Below are 23349 nucleotides of genomic sequence, written 5' to 3'. Positions count from 1 at the left end.
TATATAGTCATCGTGAACTCTCCCTCTACGTTTGCTTTCATGTTTTCCATTTTTCTTAATTAATAATATGTTCTCGTCTTGTTATTCATGTACGGGGTAGCACTGAACCCTAGTTTGCAGGAGATATTTCTTAGAGAAGAAAATCAGTCATGGCAACTCATGAAGCACAAAAACTAAGTAACTTTTATATATCTGAAGTGTAATGGAATTCGGATGTGGCCCTTTTATTAGTAAATTAGATAACGTGGGATGCGTTTAATTAATCCATCGATCGCCGGAATTCGAGACAGGGAATCGTTGTCGATCCATTGATATGTACATCACCATATCTATCCTGATCAAGATATAATAATCTTAAACGTCATTCCAGGCCGCTGATCATATACTGCTACATTGACACGGCCTTATGCTTTCTTCATCGCAAACAGTAATAAAAGCAGTTTTCGATGGTGATTATGATAAATCTTCATTTCAATGTCCTTTCAGTGCGTCAATATTTAATCCTATCGCGCATGTACTTAATCATTGGTAATTAGTGCATGACAGACAGCATGGCCGATGGTTTTGTAAGTTTCCTTGAAGCTTCTAGCTAGTCTATACGAAGAAAAGATAAAGAACACTCAACATCCTCATTAATTGTTTTTTTCCCTTTTTTAAAGGCCTGGGAATTTTCCGCTTCAGCTGATCATGCACGGAGAGTTTGAATTCCACGTTAAAATATTGATCTTTGCATTGAAAGAATCAATAGCTGCACTTGCAACTTGGCTCCTTTTAGGGAAAAAAAAAAAAAAAAAAGGCCACTTGTTATTTCCACCTCTATCTCTGTATGTATTCTCTCTCTCTCTGTGTGTATCGTATATCTTGTGTAACTGTGTTGGAACTTGGAAGGGTCAGAGCTTGCAAGTTGGTTTGCAAGTGGCCGGGCAAGGAGGCTTTTTAATGTCCCCCTTATTTGCACGAGATAATGAATCAAAAGCCATACATTTCCTTTCTTTTCCCACGAGTGATTTGACTGGACAATACTTTTTTGCACGAAAGTTTTAGCCACCCTCTTATTCCAAGTCATCGCTTGACTATTTGATTTAGTACTCATGCACAGTCACATGTTGTTAAGTGAACAATCTTAATTTATAATGTGGGTGTTTTTTCTTGCGGCGGCTGTAAATGTTGAAGATTCATGATCAGGCTTTTCCTGCTTAAGTAGGTTTCATTCAAGCGACGCAAAGCCACTTGATGATCATGAATTAATGGGTAACTACTAACCACTTCAAAGAAGTGGGTGCATCCGGTACTAAAACTTAGTCGACAAAATTAAATGTACGTACGTTGTCCTGGAACTACTTGTACGTACGTTGTCTTGAACTATCGATCTGCTGTATAAATGAGCATATCTAATATATAGGATATGCAGCTGTAACCTCGATCTGCTGCAACCAAAAGCCGCATATGATGATATATATATCCGTGGCAAAGCTTTGTCAGTTCTAGAGTTTGAGTTGCAACATTACTCGAAAAAATTGTTTAATTCTTATTGATGATTATAAAGGCGATTCGATCGGAGAATCAAATCAATTTTGATGCATTTTTTTAATCGTTCTCAAAATGGTTCAATTGGCTATTTTAAATTGATTCTCACCGATTTGAATATTTGATCGATTCCAACTCAAAACTATTTTTTTTTTTTAATTGTGTTTGAAGAAAGAGTTATCTCTTCTAATTTTTTTTTTATGAAAATAGGATAAAATTAAACATATATATATATATATATATTTATCTTTTCATTTGTATGTTTAGTAAGAATGGTGTAAATTGAAAGATAAAGCGTGATTCAGTTCTTTACTGATCATTTTAATTAGCTTAATAGAAAAAAAAATTAAGAAAATAATATTTATATATATATATATATTAAACCTGTGGTTGTGCACATATAAAATATATAATAAACTTACTAGCTAGCTAGCTGCATCTAAAATTACAAATTCTCTAAAAAATATAGTCCATATCCATATTCGTGTACACCAACAAATTATTTCAAAGAGCATATCAGAAGAATGAAGCTTTTTAATTTATGTGTTCGAGTTCATCTCACTTTTCAATTTAACAAAATAATAATAATAATAATAAAAACAGATCGGCCTCGATATTATCATCGTGCATGCAGTCTCTTAAACTTTGTCGTTTATCGATAGCACTATATCTTGCAAGTGAGGTGGTGGAAGAATAATGTTAGCATAACGCTACGGTGCCACAATAGTTTAAAAAAGAGTAAATTTTATTATTATAAAATTATTTTTTTATGTAAATTTTATATTTATTTATTTTTTTAAAAAAATTATATGATATTTACGTACCATTACCATCTAATACTGAAATTTAGCTTGAAGTTGAAACTAGAGGGGCCACCCTCAAAATATCCACGTGGCATTCATTTACAACTGGAGTACAAGAACAGTGAGAGAGATATCGAGATGATCTTGAGCTAGGGGTGGAAACAAGATAGCAAATTTGTTTCGGGGATCACGCCAACACCTGTAGGCTGTAGCAAGGGAATGTTGCCAACTAGATAAGGAAAAATCAACCAATATCTGTTCGGTTAAATTTTAAATGAATTCGTGAAAAAAAAATTTTATCCTTAATAATATATAATTGATACATACTCTATTAAATTCAACTCGATTAAAATTTATTAAAGTTCTCTCATTTATGCTTGAGTTAACTCATTAAATTAATTCAATTAAAGTCCATTCATATAATAATAAATTTATATATATATTAGTTAATAATATAAGCATCACACATTTTATATAATTAAATATATTGTATGTAACCTAATATACTTCATAACTATTTTATAATTTGTATAATAGTTAGTCGGTAAGATTAAATAATTTTACATATGAGCAATGTTATGTACAGTCTCCAAATAGAGACTGCATTGCAAGCCTAATTAATTTTATTTTAAAATTTTTTCAAAATTACAATAATATCCTTATCAAAATAATATTTTTTTCTATTTAATAAAGGACTTACACATGCAATTCTTAAATAGAGACTACAAATAGAATTTCTCTTTATATATTAGTATATAAGAACCATATATGAAATGCTTATATATACTATCATATTATCTATATTTATTAGTAATTTATGTAGCTATATAATATATGGTTCATATGGATATATAAATATTAACTAGTTACATATTAATTATTTATATACTTTTTAATTTTTTAATTCAATAAAGAGTCTACTTGTTAGTTGTAAAAATCTCATTAAATTTATATTTTTTATTTATCTAATTTCTTAATTATAAAATTCTATTAAAAAATTAAAAAATAAACAACTTCTTCTTGGCTCGACTCAAGATCATTTTTCAGTGAGTGCCAAGCGCGGAAAATGCACTCTGTAGACTAAAGTCGAATGGAATCAGATGAAGGCCGTATATGATCACGTAGTTTCCAAGGTGACAATGGTTTTGGGGCATAAAGACTTCTTTTACGATGAATAGGCCTTTCCCAAATTGGAATGGAGCTCACCAGCCTATTCACATGGGCTTCATTTGTTAAGATCTAAGATATATACAACAGTTTTTTTTTTCTCAGCCCAAAGACTTCCTTTTAATGTGAATAGGTAGCGGTTATATAAAAGTTTTATTATTCATCATTTCCATACATTATATATTATATTTATTTATTTTTTAGTTTTATTTTTCTTAAATTAATTGAATTATTATACTCATCATCCATACACCACATATTTGATAATATAAAAAAATTAAAAAAATTATGTATAATATATAATGTGAGGATAATAGATAGAATTTTTCTTTTTTATATCATTACATGAACCATTTTATAATGACATCGAATGTAAAATTGAAGTGTTTTTTTTTAATATATATATTTCCAAGATTGAACCAACATGATCCATAATTAGAATCTGACATATAGGTTTAGGACCAAAATCATCTCATATTTTTTTAGTTTTATGTTTTGATTACAAAAAATAAATTTAATTTTCTTGCTCAGCTTCCATTTCCCTTTGCAACAATCACTATTATTTTACGGTTTACACGTAAAGACCATTTTTTTTTCCCTTTCATGATTCTCTCCCCACATGCAGTACCCTTCTTAATTTCAAAGTCACTGTTTCAAACGAAGTAGGTTAAAATGCAACTGATTGCATGCTCTAGCTCCTCCACTCCACGAGGCCATCTGAAAGAGGCAAGAGCATTAAGGATAGAATAGCTTGGCAAAAAGAAGCTCATTCCAAGTATCTTGAAGACCAGGCAGACACCAATGCACGCAATCCGCATAGCTAGCAGGGTTTGCTAACTGCTCAGGAGTTAATGGGCTCCATTGCTTCTTGTAGATTGAAGTGTGGGCGTCTTTGCGATAACTTGAGAGTTGAGTGATGTTGAGAAATGTAATGGGAAACTTCGATTTATCGAATACTTCTCCTATCACTTGCATTATGCTTCTCCGGCAATCTGAGCCCCAATAATTGGGATCTTCAATCAGAGTTGTCTCGTTGTAACAGTTGAGACCAGGTTCACCTCCCCAGTCTATGCTCCTGCAAATAAAGAAATTAGAATATTGAATCAAGATTTGATACATGAATGGGGGTTGAGTACTACTAGTTCTAATTAATTACGTACTTTGCATGAGAAGGCGACATGCTAGTGAAGAAGACCCTTGTCTTCTTAGGGTTCATATTCTTCCGCACCCATCTCAACATACTTTTCATTGCCATTCGATAAGCATCCTCAGTTGACACCTCCACAATATCTTTCACCTCATCATCGAAAGATCCCAGCCTGAGAATCTTATACCATTAGAATTACAAGATTAATTAGGAAGGCCGGGGAATTAGTGAAAAAAGTATTTCTTTAGGAACAAGAAGTACTAACAATATCTTCATCTTCAAGCCGGTCATCCACCAAAGATAGGTATTGAATACTAGTATATCAACACGTTTCCAATGTCGGCCATGCTTATTGATTGATCCTTTCTTAACAATCCTATCAGATATCCTGTGAACGACAGCATTATCTGAGTTTGATTCAAGAAGAAATGGCGCCCAATAGAACTCGATTGTGGCATTGTAATCCTAAATTTTGGGATCGAATCAGAAAGAAAAAAGAAAAAAGAAGAAGAAAAGAACGATTAATTAGATAACAATATAATAGAGCAAATTAAATTATGTGAACACTGGTGATCGCGCCAAGTAAATTATATAAAGTAGGAATTGAATGTCAGTACCTTAGCTTTGAAAACGGTCAATGAATCAAAAGTTTCCATGGATTTGGCATCCTCGGGTATAATTGAATGAAGAAGACAAACAAATGAAACATACTGACCCCGATTCAATGAATCTCCGACGAACATCATTCTTTTCCCTCGGAGTGTCTCAAGCATCAATGTGGCATTGAAACTATCATGTATTATAAAATTGAGAGGAACATTACATGCAATACAATCAGTACTGGCAATTAAAGAAAAGTAAAAAATTTCAACATAAAGCTTATTGGAAATTATTGTATGTATTTCATTTGATTCAATTAAAGGACTTGCAAATGCTTCTAAGACCACTCGTTCAAATGATCAAATTCGAAAAATAACGCAGGACCAGTATATATAATGAACGCGACCAGAAAAAACAAGTTGAAAAATTATTGAAAGCTTCATTTTAAACCTATTTTCTTTGCTATCTTTAAGATTTTAACCCAAGGCCGAGGAACAAAAACCTCCTCAGACAGGTCCAGACTGGATTATAGAAATCTTGATTTTGGGCTCCTACTGAATGGAAAACATATGGTGGGCCATGCCGAAAAGCCCATCTAGTGGCTGAAACTAATTTAGGTAGAACTACCATCATGACCGACACTGGCTGAAGCCTGAGAAATGTCCCACTTCTGGCGGAACTCCGTCGTGCATGTGACGTGCACCGTTACACGGACCTGGGAACCGTTTTAAAGTTATCAACAAGATTGTTCGTCTAATATTATTTTGAACGGACCTGGGAAGAGAGCAATCATGAGGCTGCCATCTCCAATACTGATAATCCTTCTCGGGCCGTCCACGTTCCTGGCAAGTCAACTGTGGCTGTATATACGGACACTCCGACTCTTGGTAAAGAGGCCGAGTCGACTCGTCCCAAACCCACCTCCCGCTGAACACATCACACCCCTCCTCGGTCTTACCTAAGGCGAACGGCAACTTCTTCCACTTCTTCTCTAACCTCAAAACACACACAAAAAAAAAAAAACCCAAGTCGTCAGTGAAGAGCTCAAGTTTCTGAACATCAATGGCATCAGTTTTTACTCACCGGTTCTGGTGGAGGGTTGGTATCGGTAAGAACCGAGTTGGAGTGGCTGGCTGAAGAGGCAAATGAAATCCTCGCCGTAGAGAACGGCGACGAAAACAATGAAAGATAGTAAGGTGACAAGGTAGGGAAAGAGACGAGCCTTCCGGAGAACATGAGAGGAAGCCGAGAGCGGTGGCTTCATTTGTTTGTATGTATGCGTATGGAAGTCTTTGTTGGAAGCCTCTGTTGAGAGTTAGCATGTTGTTATGGTTATTCAATTAAATATAGGAACTAAGTAGGTTGGAGATGTCAATGGTATGCTGGCATGCATGTATTTCATCTAAATATTAAGGTTACAATAAAAACGCTAACTATTTGTTGTGCACATGATGATCTGATCCATCTTAACCCTACAGTACTTAATGGTAATTGACACGCAAAGCCATCTCGTTCGTGTGTATAATATATGTTCTGTAAAATCATGACATTTGTTAAAGTACATTTCATTCTTGTTTTTAAGTAAATCTGAGCGTTTTCATTTTCGAATAAAAAGAACCACATTGGCAATATATATATATATATATATATATATATATATATATATATATATATTAATTCATGTATATTTCCTTACATTATTCTATGTAAGAAACGGTAATGATCATATAACAAATTGAATTTAAGGCAATATTAATGATTTTTTCTTGCTTTTTGACTTGTCCCATGCATTATGACTCGAGAGTATTTTGGTAAATTAATGACAGAGAAATCAATTCTCAGATTAGTGCTTTGGAAGAAAGAAAAGAAAAAGAAAAAAGGAAAAGGAAATACCGCCTTTAAATTATTAGAAGGAAGGGGCGTGATGAAGAAGGCCGGTAGTGGGTGAATGATGGTCTGGCCAGGAGGCTATAATGTCGCTTGGCTTTGAAGGTAAGACTCATGTCTTTTGGTTACAAATTAACATTGCGAATCTGCAAACTGCCTTAAAATATAAAATCAAAGAGTAATGTTAAATACAGTCGTGGAGTATGCAAGTGTTGTGTAGTCGCTTTAAAAAATAGTGGAGTCCACTATTAAAAAATTAATTTTCTTTTTATGTAGGTTCTGTATTTATTCATTTTTTTCAAAATGATTGCATGACACTTACATACTCACGATTACAACTATCATTTTTCTTAATCAAATGACAAGTTTTAGAGAGAGAGAGAGAGAGAACCAACAAATATGATTCAAATATAAAAAGAAATTTAGGTAGAAGAGGGTTGGGGTATTTGGTAACATTTCAGTTTCAGCTGGTTGGCACTCATCACCTGCTCCCCTCCATTTGCCCGAATATCGATCCTTACCGGAAACAATATATTAGGACAGCTGCATGCTGTAAGCAAGCTGATAATCGGATTCACAATAGAGATTGATCAACCAATGAACCAAATTCATTAATTTAACTGAATATTAATTATTACCTAACTAACGATTGTTAATTAGTGGAAGAAGATACTATCTTCAGGTTTTTTTTTTTTTTTTTTGGTATTTTGTATAAGAGAGATGCTGCCCCTGCTTTGAAACCTTTCGAGTGGTCGTTCAAAAATGATTTATACACAATATTTTTCACAACACATTTTACAAAAATATCCTCTTAAAATTCTACACCCATCATTATCCCATCCACATTATTATATGATTCCCTTACAAAATAAGTTGGGGACAGCATACGGAAACTAGACAAAAAGACAATGTCATCACTTTGGTTCTTTTGATTTTTTTTTTTCTCATCCTTTTTCTAAAAAATTCGCACAAATATATATATATATATAATTATATTCCTTTTGTCAATGATAGTTAATTTATTGATAATCAAGGTTAACAGAAGGAAAACGTGGAGCCAGAGCATAGATTGGGCGAATGTGATGGCCTTGGCCTGTGTAATATGTGCATTGATGTGGGAAGAGGAAGTAAGTTTGCTATAGGTACCCAATTCCCCACCAAACCTACAGCCATGCTCATGCTTTAATTAAAGCTTTGATTGTTTTTATGCCTTGGCAACATGATGGATAGCTACTCTCAAGTTCTTTCTCATATCACTTGCAAAACCTTCTAGGTTTGGCTAAAGAGTCCCACTGCGTTATTCTGTTTTACTTGCATTATAACTAGAGGAAACTGCTCATACATCATGCACCACTTGCCATTGCCATTGTTGCTGGTGTCGGTTCATAGGAGTGAGTAGAAAGCCAAACGCATAAGAAGCATATTTTTCAATCAGGTATGCCTTATGTTTTCCTTGCTTTGGATCTCTCATTGATGAACGACAAGGCACAGCCAGATATTTCCTCCTCTGGCTATTTATTTCGGTAGCGTTTGAAACTTTTGGCTCATTTTATTAGGAGATGACAACTTCATGGAAATTACCCTCAAGCATCCATCCAAAAATTGAAAAAATTGAATTGTTTATTATATTTTGTATAAGAATTTGAAAATGTTGTAATAATGAGATGGGTTGAGAGTGTTTTTGTATCCAAACGACACCTAAAAGATCTTATGCAAAATTTCTTCCAATCAATTGTAGATACAAGTTTTAGAAATAACAAGGCGCGTAAATCAAGGTCATGAGATAAACATTATGCTCAAAATGCTAAACAAAAGCTAAGAAAAATTATAACACCATTTATGGCCAGCTTTGATTACAATTGAATATCTCTGATTAGAAACACCAGGATGGAAAAGATACCAGAAAGAGCCTGGATTACGGTGGTTTATGTCAAGCAATAGTCGTAATTCTGCCACAGATGAAAAAAGATGCTCTCCGTCGAAGCCATTGGGATTTGCCGGCAGGTCACTATCCAAAAACTGACCAATACGTTGCACTTGTGCGTTGAATGTTCATGGCAGAGCTGAGATGATACAAGATGAAATCTCCAGTAGAATCCTAAATAGAAAATGTATATTATCAGAAGTTGACCCGAGAATAGGAGCTCCGATGGCCCTGAGAAGGTCCCCTAAATTTCTGCACCATAGATGCAAACGAACTCTGCAGAGAGGAAACAAGGGTACTGTAAGTTGCTTAGGGAAAAAAAAAAATCAGAGAGAACGGTAAGTTATTAAGTAGCAAGCATACATAGAGAATAAGAAAAAAAAGCGTTTATTACAAAGTTGTTCATACATGTGAGACAACACAGGAAAAAAATAAAAGGGAAACTGAAGCAACGGTTGAAGGGGGAAAAAAGCAAACAAGTGAAGGAGTACCCGAGTTCTTTGAGGTAAACTGGTCCAGACGTCCAAGTTTGGGATAATCTGAACAGGATGAGAAATGAAGTTAACAACTGGATTCAAAACACCAAAGCAGGTTCAGGTGCTTCAACTGCACATTAAGACTACTATTTCTTTCTTATAGAGTGATAAGTATTAAGTAACATAGTTTTACGGTCTCCGTAGTACTAAGACAACAGTGGATGATAATTTTTAATTTGTGCCTCTGGCTGCACACACAGACATAGACTCAGTACCCCGCACACACATGCATAAGCAAAATATGTGGCAAATAATGCATTAATATGTATTTACATGCATAACAAGAAGAACCAGTTAAGTAAGAGAACATACATCTATTCCACGAACTCCAACAAAGAAATATCGATAAATTGTACCGGCCAGAAAATACCCTCCGAAAAGGCACAACACACTGAACCACAGCAATAAAATGATCAATACGACTCCTTAATATTGTAGGGATCACCAAAAATCTGTGTACGAGTAAAATTAAACGCTTATGAGAAGCATGCTAAAAACCTACATGGTTATGAAGGTTCCAAACCAACCCCACCCTTTCCCATGAAATTGGACAATCTTGGCGCAACCAGAAGGGTGCCTCATCATCGTAGCCTGTCAGAGAAATGAACCTTAATCACTTTGAATCAAGGATGTATACATGATTAATCTACTTTCAAATGTCTAGAAAGCATTTCAGTAAAAGATGTTGAGATCCATAAATGCATTAAACTACATACAGTAATAAATAGATCACTTGATTTCCTCTCATCCCGCCCCCTTCCCCCACTCCAACATCACCACATGTTATAACACTATTTTCCTTCCATTTCACATTAATCACGATTCAACCGAGAAAAAAAAACGCAGATTTATTAGTAATGATTTATTAGTAATCAAATAATGAATTGGACACTTCATCAGTCCTGAGTTTGCATATCATCTCAAGCATGGTGCTTTTCTTTCTTTTCTATTCTTATTTGATTTGCAATTGATTGGTTCAGTCCAAAAAAATATGGTTGGCAATGCACTCGCTGAAGCATTGAAGCCTAAAGGCACTTACAAAATCAGGTGATAGTTTATCAACATGAAGAAACCAGGTGGAATGGACTCAGAAATCTACATGAAACACGACTATTTTTTTTATAAGTTGAATGAAATACAACTATTTATTAGTCATCTCCCCGACATTGGCCAAAAAAGGGTGCCAGTAAGTCCCAATTGAAACATGTGGCATTCGACTCTAGTATAGGCTGTTGTAGCTAACAAATTTAAAACAGTACTTGCAAGGAGACATTGGTATCACCATTACGAACATTTTCAGATTGTATAATAGGTTCATTTTCCTAGAATTTAAGAGCCTTAAAGTTCAACAGTCAAGACCATCAGAGCTAATAAACGTGGATCCAGCTAAAGCAGAAAACAGAAAGCCAAAGAACTACAGTGTACAGCCCAGTGTGGAGAAAAGCATCATATTCTAACAGATTATTCAAATAATCATTACTGAGTATTCAGGCACAGGAATAGCCCAATAAACTTCAAAACTATTCTAATAAGTTCTGATTGTGCCACATTTGTCAAAGGTCCTCTCAAATATTGTTAATAACTGAAAATGAATCACTATCTCAAGAGTAGCTTTTATTTTATCAATAATTTATATAACGCCTGATGGGTCTTGAACCCATGAATTTAACCTCCATCCTGTTCTCATGGGATGACTAGGTGCCATTTTATTTAGAGCTCAGCAGCATCGTGTAAAAAAACAATATCAACAATATAGAATGTGCACATACATTTGCGCACATGAGCGCATGCATGCATACACAGATGCACGATGTTTATGTTCAAGGAAACAGGTGATGTGACGTTAAAAAACAATCTTTTCAAATAATATAAAGGAATATGTATGAATGCAATAAAAGTTTTTTCTAGGGTTCAAAGCACTCACATAATCACAGGTTCCTAATTTCTCCAGTGAATTTGGTCCCTGAAATAGAAATATGAAAAATGACATGAACATGATATGTAAACACCCAAGAAAATGCAATCGACCTCAGGATACTAATAGAACAAGAACCCCACCTGAAAAGCAGTTGAATCACAAATAACAGACACAGAGAGTGAACAGTTGAGCTCTGCACCAGTATTGGACATCTTAACGACAACACCAGCATGGGGATTCTTTTTATCTGCAATATTTTTAAACCGTTTATACCTCTAAGTTAACTCACAAACAGGAGCATGCTATCAAAACGATTTACACCATAGCATCTGGGGCACTATAACAAGCAAGGCTAACAAAGCAACATAATTAACAAGAGGGAGATTATTCTTATTCTGGATGAGGTCACTAAATAAGCTTACCAATGATTTTAATGTCAGTACTTGAGGCATGACCAATGGTAGTGCATACATGGTAACCTGCATTTAGAACATGATTCTATTAGAAAAATAAGAACTATCACCCAAGCTAACCTACAGTTGAAGGATAAAGACCCTTAAATTCTTTTTTTTTTTTTAATTAGCGGGAAAGGCCCTTCATTAGGCATTGGTTTTGCTGATCTCTGTGTGTGTGTGTGTGTGTTTTATAAAACAGTTCAACTGATGCCAGCAGCACGACTGCACCACCATGGAAATGAAATTTCCTCAGTCATTTTTTATGTGAAAAAAAAAGAAGCCTTTTCCACTTTCCAATCTGCCACGAACCACCCTCGCTAGAGCAATGCTTCATATCCTCTCAGTTAGAAATATTATAATGACTAACAAATCCCTAAGTAAACATTTCACAGCTAAGGTAGAGACATCATAATAAGCAATAATAAAACCTTAACTTATGAATAAGCTTTCTCCCAACCACTAACCCAAGCACTTAGAAACCAAAACCAACCCTTCCAGAAGAGGATTGACAAAATAAACCTTTCCAAGTGAGGATCTCATTGACCTAACCACCCCTCAAAATTTTCCATTATGCACACTATTCCTCTCAATTCATGTTTACATAGGAAGATGAGCTTTCCCAATCCACAAGCTCGGCTAGGGTAGAAGCAGATGTTCTCAGCACATGGATTAATTTTCTGGTAGATACTTGGGTTCTTCAACGCTCGCATGTAGAAACTAAGGAGAAGCAGGTCAAGTATGTACCTAAAGAGGATTAGGTAAGAAGAAGTTCAACGGAGAGAGAAAACCCTAATGCACCCAAACCCGCCGCCACCCTTCACCCACCCTAGACCTGCGAGTCACATCTCACCACCAGCACAAACAAGGCTGACGAGCCCCGGCGACTTCACTGAGGGCTGTCTAGCGTAGGTCCCCCCTCCGGCAACCTGGACTTTCGCAAGTTTCTCTCTCTGTCTTTCTCAGAGGCAACATCAACCGTCGAACCTATGCCTCCGCCACTGACACAGACAAGTCTGACAGGCTTCGACAAATCCATTGAGGGCCCTTGGAAGTCGGTCCCCCTTCGGCGACCGGGATTTTGATCTACACTTTATTTTCGTCAGCAAAGATCTCTTATTTTGATCTGCTTTTTTTCGTATAACATCTTTCTCCTTGATGACAAAGCAAGATGACCTGGGAGATGATATTGCGACTTGGGATTAGACGATGACGATGCGCAACGTGGATTCGTCCCAGATGGAAGGTGAGAGGTGGTTGAAAATGGAATCGAAAACTTTCGTTTTTACGAAAGAGGGAGGAAATAGTTTTTGCATCTTTGAATGTAGTAAAAGGATGGCTAAGTTCATGTGTCTAGGTGAGAGGGCAGCTTCATGGGTGGCTAAGGGAATAGAGGATTGTTTAGAACTCAACTATCATGAAGGATTCTTCAGGGAGCTAAGGATATGTAATGGAGCTCTCATCATTCAACATCATATTAACGCAAGGGGCAGCTTTCTGCAACTCCCAGAATTCCGGAATGAAAGAAGGAAAGATTTGTTGGTGATTCCAGAAGGCACAAATGGCATTGGATGGAAAGGTTTTCTCCAGTCCATTCGAAGCGTTACTAGGTCCAAAGCAGCTATTCTGAAGCATGCAAACAGAGGAGAGTTTGTTTATGGGAAGATAGTGGAAAGGCCTTCCTCGGTCAAAGGTGCCTCGTATGCTTCAGTGTTGAGGTCACTGGCAGTTAGTCCAACCGAGAATAGCTCTGCGGTAAAAGGAAAGGCTTGTAGGAGACAAAGGCTGTCAGGTGACATTGGGAGAAGTGGAGGGGGTCTTGTAGGCTATCAAAGCTTAATTGACAGGAGTTATGGAGTATGTGAGTGATATCATGATTGGAGTGGATAAGGCATTGGACCTAGTTGTGGGTTTGGATGGTGGGACAAAAAGGGACCCGGGGGGGAGGGTAGATCCTATGGGTTTGAAGGCCTCAAGTGCGCAGGCAAAGGGCGTTTCAACGCCGTCACAAATAGGGTCGTTGGACGCCGGCATCACTGTTCACGTTGGTGTCACACAGGACATTGGTAGCTTGTCGTCAGACTGCCCTCAGTCACCAGTTGCTAATGGGGTTGGTACTTTTTCCGGGGTTCACTTTTAGTTGAAGATGGGGGTCCTTCCGGAGTCTTGAGTACTTTGGAAGAAACTGACGAGACTCTTTTAGAAGATGAAAATGGAGTAACAGAGGTAGTATTTCCCCTACCTATTCTATGCCTCCTGAGAGAGCAGTAGGGTCTGACAATGTGGCACAAAAATGATCATCAGGGAGTGGAGCACATACAAGTAATGTCCTTGTTGATGGAGGGGAGGAACCAGCTTTAATGGTGACAACAACAATAGACAGCAACCATATAGCAGTTGAGAAGGTTCGGGATTTCAATGCAGGATATGGCGATGAGGAAATTATGGGTTTGTTGTTGGTGCCTTGTGAGGAGGAATGTCTAGGGTCGGGAGTGCAGTTGGGTACTACGTCTAGGGATAATGTTGTTCCCCTAGTTTATGTTCCTCTGATAAACAATATAGCGGGGTTCACCATCGAATTGGGTTCTGCATAAGGTTAACGAGATTTAGCATATCGTGGGGCTCTCACATGGAGGATGTGAAGACCAATTTAAAGCACTACTCACTGCGATGGAGGCGAGCCACTCCCTTGAAACCAAATCAAGTTTTAAGAAAAGCAATGAGTTAAAGCGTCTTTCTTAGGCAATCAACTATGACGCTAAGGGTGGTAGCTCAAATTGAGGGAAGACTAAGGGAGAGAATTATGAAGACGTTCTCGTAGAAGGAGTTTTGGGTGGAGTATTAGTCTTACGGGAAACAAGGGGTTGGGGTTGGAGAGGTGTGTTTTATTCCAATTCAGGCTTGGTGTATTTTAGGTAGTTTTTCACGGGCTTTTTGGGTCATTAGAAGCTCTCTAGTATGGGCTAGGTGTTTTCTTGTATACGTTTAGTGTACTTGGTTACTCCTATTAATATATATAATATTTTTACTTATCAAAAAAAAAAAAAAATCATGTTTACTACCAACAAGGGAACATCAGCCACCAAGATGAAAAACATTTGAAGGTTGTTTTGACACAACCCTAAATCCTTTTTTTTTTTTTTATCGGTAACACAACCCTAAATCCTAATATGGTGAAATGAGAGATGTAAGAGCAAATCTCGAGTATCTGCAACAAATTCTGGATTCCTGTTTCGAATAACATCCCATACTTGCATAAGACATTCACTTCCATTCTCACACCTATTTCCATATCATGAACCACTTTCTCCAGTTAATCAATCAGTAAATCTGTAGTTAAGTAAGAGGCTGCAAAGCCTCAGACAACAATTACCTCCTCTATTGTTCACCACGAGGGCACTACAATCCATTCCACAATGTGATGGCCCTCCGCAATCCTACAAATAAGCAGGAAACACTGTAAGAATCTCTAATTGTAAATATATTACTATTTTGGTAAACTGGCAGACTAATAAAGCACGTTGGAATTAATTTATAAAAATAAAATAAAGAGCGCACTGGAATGAGAAAAATATTGCATCCCATCTATCATATTAAGTTCAACAAATACTCAACTAAAGCTTCCTAGTGTCGAGTACCCTCTAACTGTAGCAATTACATCTCAATCTATACTTCCAAAATCTGCTCCTAAGCCATTATTGTTTATGATCTAAGATTAACAAATTTAGCTTCAATTTCATTTAGTTTGCATTATTTAAAGCGATTAAATTGAAGTCACATTTCCTATAAACACCTTATCCCTTTGGTCCTTAAACAGAGTTACATGAAAACATAGAACTCCCCCCTACCTAAAAAGCGTGAGTATTGAGTAACCTAGTAAGAAAAACCGACCACATCTCAAAATATGGCAACCAAAAATTATAACTGTACCATATAAATGAGCATACTGTAAGTTACTTGAGATAAATAGAGTATATAATTAGCCGTTCTATCATGGTAAACAAAAAAGGAATTATTAGGATTTGAGAAACATTTACCCAGCAGTCAACACATTTAGGCAGGTCATGATTGAAAATCATTCCATCGCAGAGCTGCTCCACACACCATGAAAGAAACTAAATAGTGAATCAACTTTAAGTGAAACATATCGAGCATATAATTGCCTTAAGAGGTCATCATGATAATGCAAGGGTGTGCAGTGAGTTTTAATTCACAGTTGACAGCCTCACTGGAGTCCAATGCAGGATTAATGCATCTGAACCCGCAACTAGTGAGCTTGTTGCTTGCAAGTCATTTACTGTTCTCCAACTTAACAAAAAAAGCAAGTCTTCTATTTACACTAATGCATACAAGCTTCAAATAGCAATAGTGTTGACACCTTGAGAAATTAGGCCAAAAGAGAGTGACCCCTGAATAAATTAAATGGCAAGAGAAGTACTTGGAATACAAAGAAACAAAATGTAACCTGATGGGGCCAACCTGAAACCAAACCACAGTCTCATTTACAGCCGCTTTGTAAAACCTGCATGAAAAACTATTATAAACAAAACTAACAAATAATTTGTTAAAGAATACCAGCAGTACATCCATACATCATAATCAATGGCACAGTGGATGCAAATACGAAAAACAAAGTGCCTTTTTTTTCTCTCCTTGATGGGCTGTAAAGCTTAACGTTCAAATATTCTCCCACCATCACCAATTTTCACTCCACTACTATTCGAAACCCGAAGTTAAACAGCTCTCATCCATCAGAACGTCGGCCTTACCGTGCTAAACTACTTAACAAAATAGTGGAAACAGATTTCTGTAACAATGATTGCTCGAATTTTTGTCAAATCATCAAGATTGTGTTTTATTCGCTAATTTTTGAAAATGAGATTACAATCCATTGCCAAAGGCATATGGCCTGATGGCATAACACCCAAACCTCCAAAATAGAGGTCTTGGGTTCGACCCCTTTCCCCGAATAAAAATAAAAAAATAAAAATACATGTAGAGCATAATTAGAACGGAAATCCATCGACGTTTAAACTCAAAAATAAAATTTCTTCCACAACCCCACATACGAAAGGACCAACTAAATTTCACTTAAAATCCCACGAATGGCATTCCAATAACTTAATAAAAATGAAAAATCATTGATATCAAGAAGAAAACGATGAAGAACGAGCTATATCCAGATCAAAAAGAGAAATTTTCGAGAGAGAGAGAGTACCCATCTTCGCTGAGAACCCCGTGAGGAAATTCCGGAAGAGGAGTGGCCAGGCTATAGTTGTAGAGCTTGTAGTTATCGATGACACTGAGTTCGCAGACAGGAGAGACCGAGTTCAGGGATGCAACTCGGTAAAGAATCGTTGAGAGAATAATGGTAAAGGAAATAAGCCATTTCAGAGAGTCAAATACAATTCTCATTGTTCACCAAATGATTATCTCTTTCCAATCTTAAAAAGAAAAAACAAAAGCAGCTACTGCAAGCGATTCGAGGGGAACATCGCAGCTCGCGTGGACGGTACGTCCGGGCAAAGGTTGCAAATGCGATGGAAGGCAATGCTTCTACGGGAGGCAGGAAGCAATAGCACCTAAATTCCTACTGGGCTAGGTTGAGCTTAAACAAATTTCTCGGATGTAACATATGGGTCTGAGGCTAGCCCAGGGTGGGGATGGTTAAGCTTAAAGTCGGCCCTAGAAACAAAGATCAGCGATGGCCACAGGCCCACAAGGCCCGTCAAAGGTCATTGATATGTTTAGTGTATGAATAAGATAAATGATACTTGTTATGTAATGCAGAAGCTCCATATAATATTTTAAGAAAAATGAGTAAATACATGATTTATATAAAAAAAATTAATTTTTAATAGTAGATTTTACTTTTTTTCAAAATGATTGCACAATACTTGCGTACTCTACGACTGTACATAATATTACTCTATTAATAAACAAACTTGCAAATAAAATGTCTTCTTCTATATATAGTAGTGATCAAGACAAAGTAGATCATCATATTTATGGGCAGAACATAAATGGTTGAAATTGATATAATTCGTCATCGGTGGATCAATGCTTGTAATGGATGCATGCATTTCGGGTTTAATTCATATTATTATGCCTGTGATTCATGAGTCGCGTAATTTGCACCGTCAAGGATTCAAATTAATTAATACATGCATGAATTGCAAGTTGGCCATTCTTCGTTTGGTAACTAAAATCATCTCAATTTATCTTAATTTATTATTATAATTTTTTCAAATCTCAACATAAAATATAATAAACAATTCAACTTTTTTAAATTTTAAAATAATAATAATATTAAAAAATAATATTTTAACAATATTTTATCATCTCAACTCAGTTCAACGTCCAAACGCTTACTAATATGCAGCACATTCGATTGGTTCTCATTGCATCAGTACGTACTGTCGTGGCGGCATTCTGATAATTTCATAATTAATAATAGCTTATTCAAAAAAATAATAATAATAATTAATAATAGCTAATGACAAGTCTCTACAATTTTCAGCTAGAAAATTAATTAAACTTCATGACTCGGTTCGGTTTTGTAAGCTAGCGAATTTTCTACAATATATTAAAAGCAAAATAATTAAGCATTTAAGACCAATTATTTATGATTATAGTTATTATTTATGATAAAAATAAGTTCATTTTAATATAAAATAATTATTTTTATTCAAAATGACGGATCACAAATAAATAATTTTTTATAATATATATATATATATATATATATATATTTATATATAATTTATTGAAGCTAGAAATTAGGGAAGCAACTAGTCGAATAAAGTTGAAGGATTGTTATTACTATATAGGTTCTAGCTAGGATTTGACCTCAGTTTCGTGTACAAAACCGAACTGGGTCAAGCTTAATTTCTAGATAAATTCAGATTGTAGAAAAACAGCTAGCTTGCCATTTGCTATTATTATATATTAAATTCTCAGAATGCCGCCATGACAGTAGTACTAGTACTGCAATGAGAACCAAGTTTTGAAGGTGCTAGCTAGCTGCTTAAATATTATAGAATGTCTGGACATTTCAACTAATTGCACTTGTATTAATTTGAATCCTTGACAATGCAGACGCGTCGATCTCATGAATCACAAGCATAATAATATGAATCCGACATGCATGCATGCATCCAATATTACACAATTAGCATTCAGCCACCAATAATATTGAATAGAGTAACGACAAACATACAATACATTTTACAACATATTATACAATAACATTATAAAATGAGTCTTTTTATAAAATGATATTACTTTTAAAATATGTTTTACAAAAATATTTATCATTTAAAACGGAGTTGTATAAAATATTGTAAAAAATATTATGTAAATCATTTTCCTATTGAATATATATCAATTTCAACCAACGTAATTAAGGAACTTAATTAATTTAATATTTAAGCAATGCTGATGGCCGCTTATGTATTCTTGATCTGAATATCAGTACGTATATTGTTTCATTTCAAAAGGAGATTTAATTTTCAATATATACTCATGAACATGAGTAATTAGAAGTTGGATATATGATATTCCATTTATGTTCTGCCCATAAATGATGATCTACGTACTTTGTGTTAATGATGATCGGTATATATATATATATATACATACACATATTGATCATAATCATGTCTTATTTTGTGCTGCATTTTCAAGGACCATAAAATGATCGTACCGGTCCTGATTATGATATGAAGATATATAAAAAAAAGTATGAGCAACCTGATATTCTACTAACTACTTATTAAGCGATAAGGCTATAGGTCTAGGAGCATGGCCGGCCGTGAAGCTAGCTAGCCATGCATGATAGGCCAGGAAAGGTCTTATATATGCATGGCAGGCGTAAAATTATCTGGCCGGATTAGAGTCAAATCTTGCACAATATGTGTGCGCGAGCGCGCATAAACGCCTCTAGTACTATTATCAATAAGTAAGTCATAAAAAAAACAACACAGTCACGAACAAACATAATATCGGTGGAAATTTTGAAGAGTAAATTTATTTTTCATTTATTTTTCATCATTTTTTTATCATCTTATGATAATGTAATATTAAATGATAGGTTCATAAATAAAATATATTAAATAATCTCTAATTTACATAATAAAATAATAATATAATGATGAAAATTTAAACGATAAATATCATTACTCAAATTCTAAAACACATAGAATTCAAGTTTGACAATTCAAAACTAATGACCAATAGTTAATTATGCATGGTAATGGGATTGGATAACCATATAACCAGATAAAGACACGAGGAGGAGGATTTGATATATAGGAATACAGAAGAAGAAAAGCTTTTAAGTTTGACTTGGGAATTAATGCTTCCAAACTAAACAAAGCAAATAAGCTGGAATCTTCGAGTCGGTTGTCGCCTTTTGTCGTTTTCTTCGACGTTTGAAATATTAAGTTGATTCGATACTGAAAGTTGGATTAGGGATTGGGTAAAACACTTATATTAAAGAAAAACTAAAACAAAATTTCACCTCATTATAATTCCCCATGAACAGAACAGTGCGTTCTTTGCAAATTGCACTAACCCCGATCGACGCGTAGAAGCTAGAAGAAATTGATATGCGATGGTCGAGGTAAGCCAATTTTGTACTTTTCCTCTTTTTCAAGATTAGAGCATCGTTACTGTAAGAATAATTATTAGGTGAATGTACTTGGAAAACAAAAAACTATTAGGTGAGTGAGACGTAGGAAGTGATAGAAGAAAGTGCGGCCCAGTAAGCCATTCCAAACAACAGTTCTTTTCACAATCATTCATAAGATATTATTGCTATTTTCCGATGGCTTATGCATGTATCCCACTTTCTACTCTTATATATGGTGGAATGTTAACTTCCGAACAATGTCGATTTCTACTGAAATAAAATAGGGCTGACTAGCTTATTGAAGACAATGCAGGTACTATATATGTTCGCCATTTCAAGGAATAGAAACCCAAATTACCAAGCAGCTCCCTACCCTATATATTATATGAGCAATTCTATATATAATTATAAAATACGTAAATATCGCATAATCTTTTTAAAAAAGAATGAAGTCTATTATTAAAAAATTAATTTTTTTTCATGTAGATTTTATATTTTATTTATTTTTTTCAAATCAATTATACAGTAATTGTACAATTCAAAATTGTAAATATCATTTCTCATATTATATATATATATATATGAATATTATAAAACCCTAATATAAGGTAACGTGGTTAGAAATCACTCCCAACCAATTCTCTCATTTGTCTTTTATTATGATGATTTCTACATTTACAGGGGAATATTATATTATGAGATGAATTGCCTTTAGTACTGCACATTCAAAGAGCTTCAATTACTGTTGTCCTTTCGCTACAAGAAATATGGCCTTTTTTGACACTAAAATTCGCCGCAAAATAATTTTATAAATCGCTGCAAATAACTTTTTGCAGCGATTTATACTGCGCCGCACTTTCATCGCAATTGTTGACTCACTAAAAAATTAGCCAATGAAATCCAAAAATTGGTTATTTGCTGCGATTTTTTTTCTACTAATATTATAAAATACGCCGCAAATATCATTGAGATTTCAACGTTATAGCGCTGCGAAAAAATATTTGCAGCATTTTATATTGTCGCGAATACACAAAAAATCATCGCAAATAGCTGCTTATTATTTCCAACGTTATAAAAAATCGCCGCAATTAATATTATTCCCGTTGGTAAGAATCGCTGCAATTATTATTCACGGCGGTTAAGTTCGCCGAAATAGATTTTTTCCAGCATTTTGAAGTAATTCTTTTTTGCGGCGAATGATTTTCGCCGGTAAAAAAAATTTGCAACGAGTTTTTGTCGCAGAAAATAAAACATTCGTCACATTTAATTTTTCGCATCCAACTATATTCGCCGCAAATATTAATTCAGCACTTTTAAAAGCTTGTTCTCGGCGAACTGGAAATCGCCGCAATTAGTGATTGTGAACTAGAATATGCCAATATCCATACAGAATGCACCATTTTTTTAGGGTATCTAATTTCCTACTCCAACTCATTTACAATATAACAAAATGGTACTTTAATCCAATACTTGTAACCATAATAGCATATATATAAATTCAAGTTTCATCCAATACATCAGTACATTAGCCCCTTTAAGGTTACTATACACTGGCATATGGTGCATTAATATTAAATTTAGTACTACAAATAGGAGCAGTTAATGTCTCTTACAAATTTTAAAGTACAGAAACATCCACAATACAAATATACCAGTTAAAACAAATATAAAAACAAATGGTGGGTGGAGTTCAATCCGCAACTTCGCACATTGAGAAAGCTCATTCACATATGCTATAGAATGCTTCTTAATTGGAAAGCCCATAATAAACTAGCAACTTCTTAATTTGTTTAAGATGCAAGTTACTCGGAGAGCTCGTTCACATGGTAGAGTTGACCCCAATACCTTACTTCTGTTTCAAGTCACCTTCCAGCGTCTCATTATTAAAATTCTGTGATTTTTTTAACCAAAAAAAAGTACAACACTCCTCCTTCCCTAGTGATACATCAACATACACACATATATAGAATGCTTTCTGAGATAATTAAGAATAGGCTGATGCCCAACTTTCTGATCTGTACTTGAAAAAAAAAAAAAAAAAGAGATGAAGCCCAAAATATGAGAACCGCTTTATTAAGAAACCATGTCATGTCCAAATATGCTCTCTTTGGAAAGAGTCATGAATTACATTGCTAGATGAGGCAAAATTAAGGTACTGAGGGAGGTTATCGTGGAGAAAGTGCGATTTGTCATCTGGATCTATCTGCGGGGTTGGCATCACCGGCTCTTGCTGCATCTGGATGCACAGTATCTCTGCTTGAGCCACTGCTAGCTGCATTTGAAGCTGAGAGACCTGGTTTTGCAGGTAAGATATGGCTCCAACGCACCCATAAACAGGGTCTCTCACTCTTGCGTTCGCCTCGTAAACTAAACTGCTCACTGCGTCCGCTCTCTGGTGAATCGGAAGCTCCTGCACAACATCAAAGTAAGTATAAACAATGACTAATCACCCAAAAGAGATTACCCATCAAGCCTTGGCTCTGAGAAAGAATGAGGGAAAGGAAAACAAAGTTCTAAGAAATAGAGAGAGAGAGAGAGAGAGAGAGAGAGAGACCTGCAACATTTTTCCAACGTTGCTAGCACCAAAGACCTTGTGAACAATGGCAAACTTGTGGGGGTCATCGGAGGGGAAGTAGGGGGAAAAAATGCAGTCTTTGGCGCACCGGCGCCTTAGCAACTTGCAGGAAGCGCATGGCGAATTTCCACCCATTTTGTTGTTTCTGAATGACTTTCGAGAGCAAGGAAGGAGAGTGACT

At 35.4% G+C, this 23349-nt stretch overlaps 2 protein-coding genes and 1 pseudogene across 4 annotated transcripts; all 3 read right to left on the bottom strand.

Annotated features, from left to right (window-relative positions):
* Nucleotides 1–3951: 3951 nt before the first annotated feature.
* Nucleotides 3952–6633, bottom strand: LOC121241171 (protein trichome birefringence-like 33). Of its 2 annotated transcripts, none has more exons than XM_041138827.1 (6): nt 6328–6633; nt 6019–6235; nt 5262–5433; nt 4910–5109; nt 4658–4816; nt 3952–4572 (listed from the first exon to the last, which is right to left on the bottom strand). In XM_041138827.1, the coding sequence occupies exons 1-6, from the start codon at nt 6506–6508 to the stop codon at nt 4233–4235; spliced, it is 1269 nt and encodes a 422-aa protein (XP_040994761.1). In that variant the 5' UTR covers nt 6509–6633; the 3' UTR covers nt 3952–4232. The 2 variants fall into 2 exon arrangements, with proteins under 2 accessions (XP_040994761.1, XP_040994769.1); XM_041138835.1 differs by having other exon boundaries at nt 6019–6230; nt 6328–6617.
* A 2206-nt stretch (nt 6634–8839) lies between these two features.
* On the bottom strand, nt 8840–17537 carry LOC121234586. 2 transcript variants are annotated; one of them, XM_041130573.1, is made up of 11 exons: nt 17180–17537; nt 16441–16483; nt 15999–16052; nt 15335–15398; nt 11932–11988; nt 11650–11756; nt 11516–11554; nt 10094–10182; nt 9904–9982; nt 9547–9594; nt 8840–9331 (listed from the first exon to the last, which is right to left on the bottom strand). In XM_041130573.1, exons 1-11 carry the CDS (start codon nt 17374–17376, stop codon nt 9251–9253), a joined length of 858 nt encoding a protein of 285 aa, XP_040986507.1. In that variant the 5' UTR covers nt 17377–17537; the 3' UTR covers nt 8840–9250. The 2 variants fall into 2 exon arrangements, with proteins under 2 accessions (XP_040986507.1, XP_040986516.1); XM_041130582.1 differs by lacking the exon at nt 15999–16052 and having other exon boundaries at nt 17180–17524.
* Nucleotides 17538–22666: 5129 nt separating this feature from the next.
* On the bottom strand, nt 22667–23349 carry LOC121236081 (annotated as a pseudogene).

The sequence above is a fragment of the Juglans microcarpa x Juglans regia genome, chromosome 1D (genome assembly GCF_004785595.1).
Source record: "Juglans microcarpa x Juglans regia isolate MS1-56 chromosome 1D, Jm3101_v1.0, whole genome shotgun sequence".
NCBI classification, from domain to species: Eukaryota; Viridiplantae; Streptophyta; class Magnoliopsida; order Fagales; family Juglandaceae; genus Juglans; species Juglans microcarpa x Juglans regia.
This window is presented reverse-complemented; position numbering and strand designations above follow the sequence as displayed.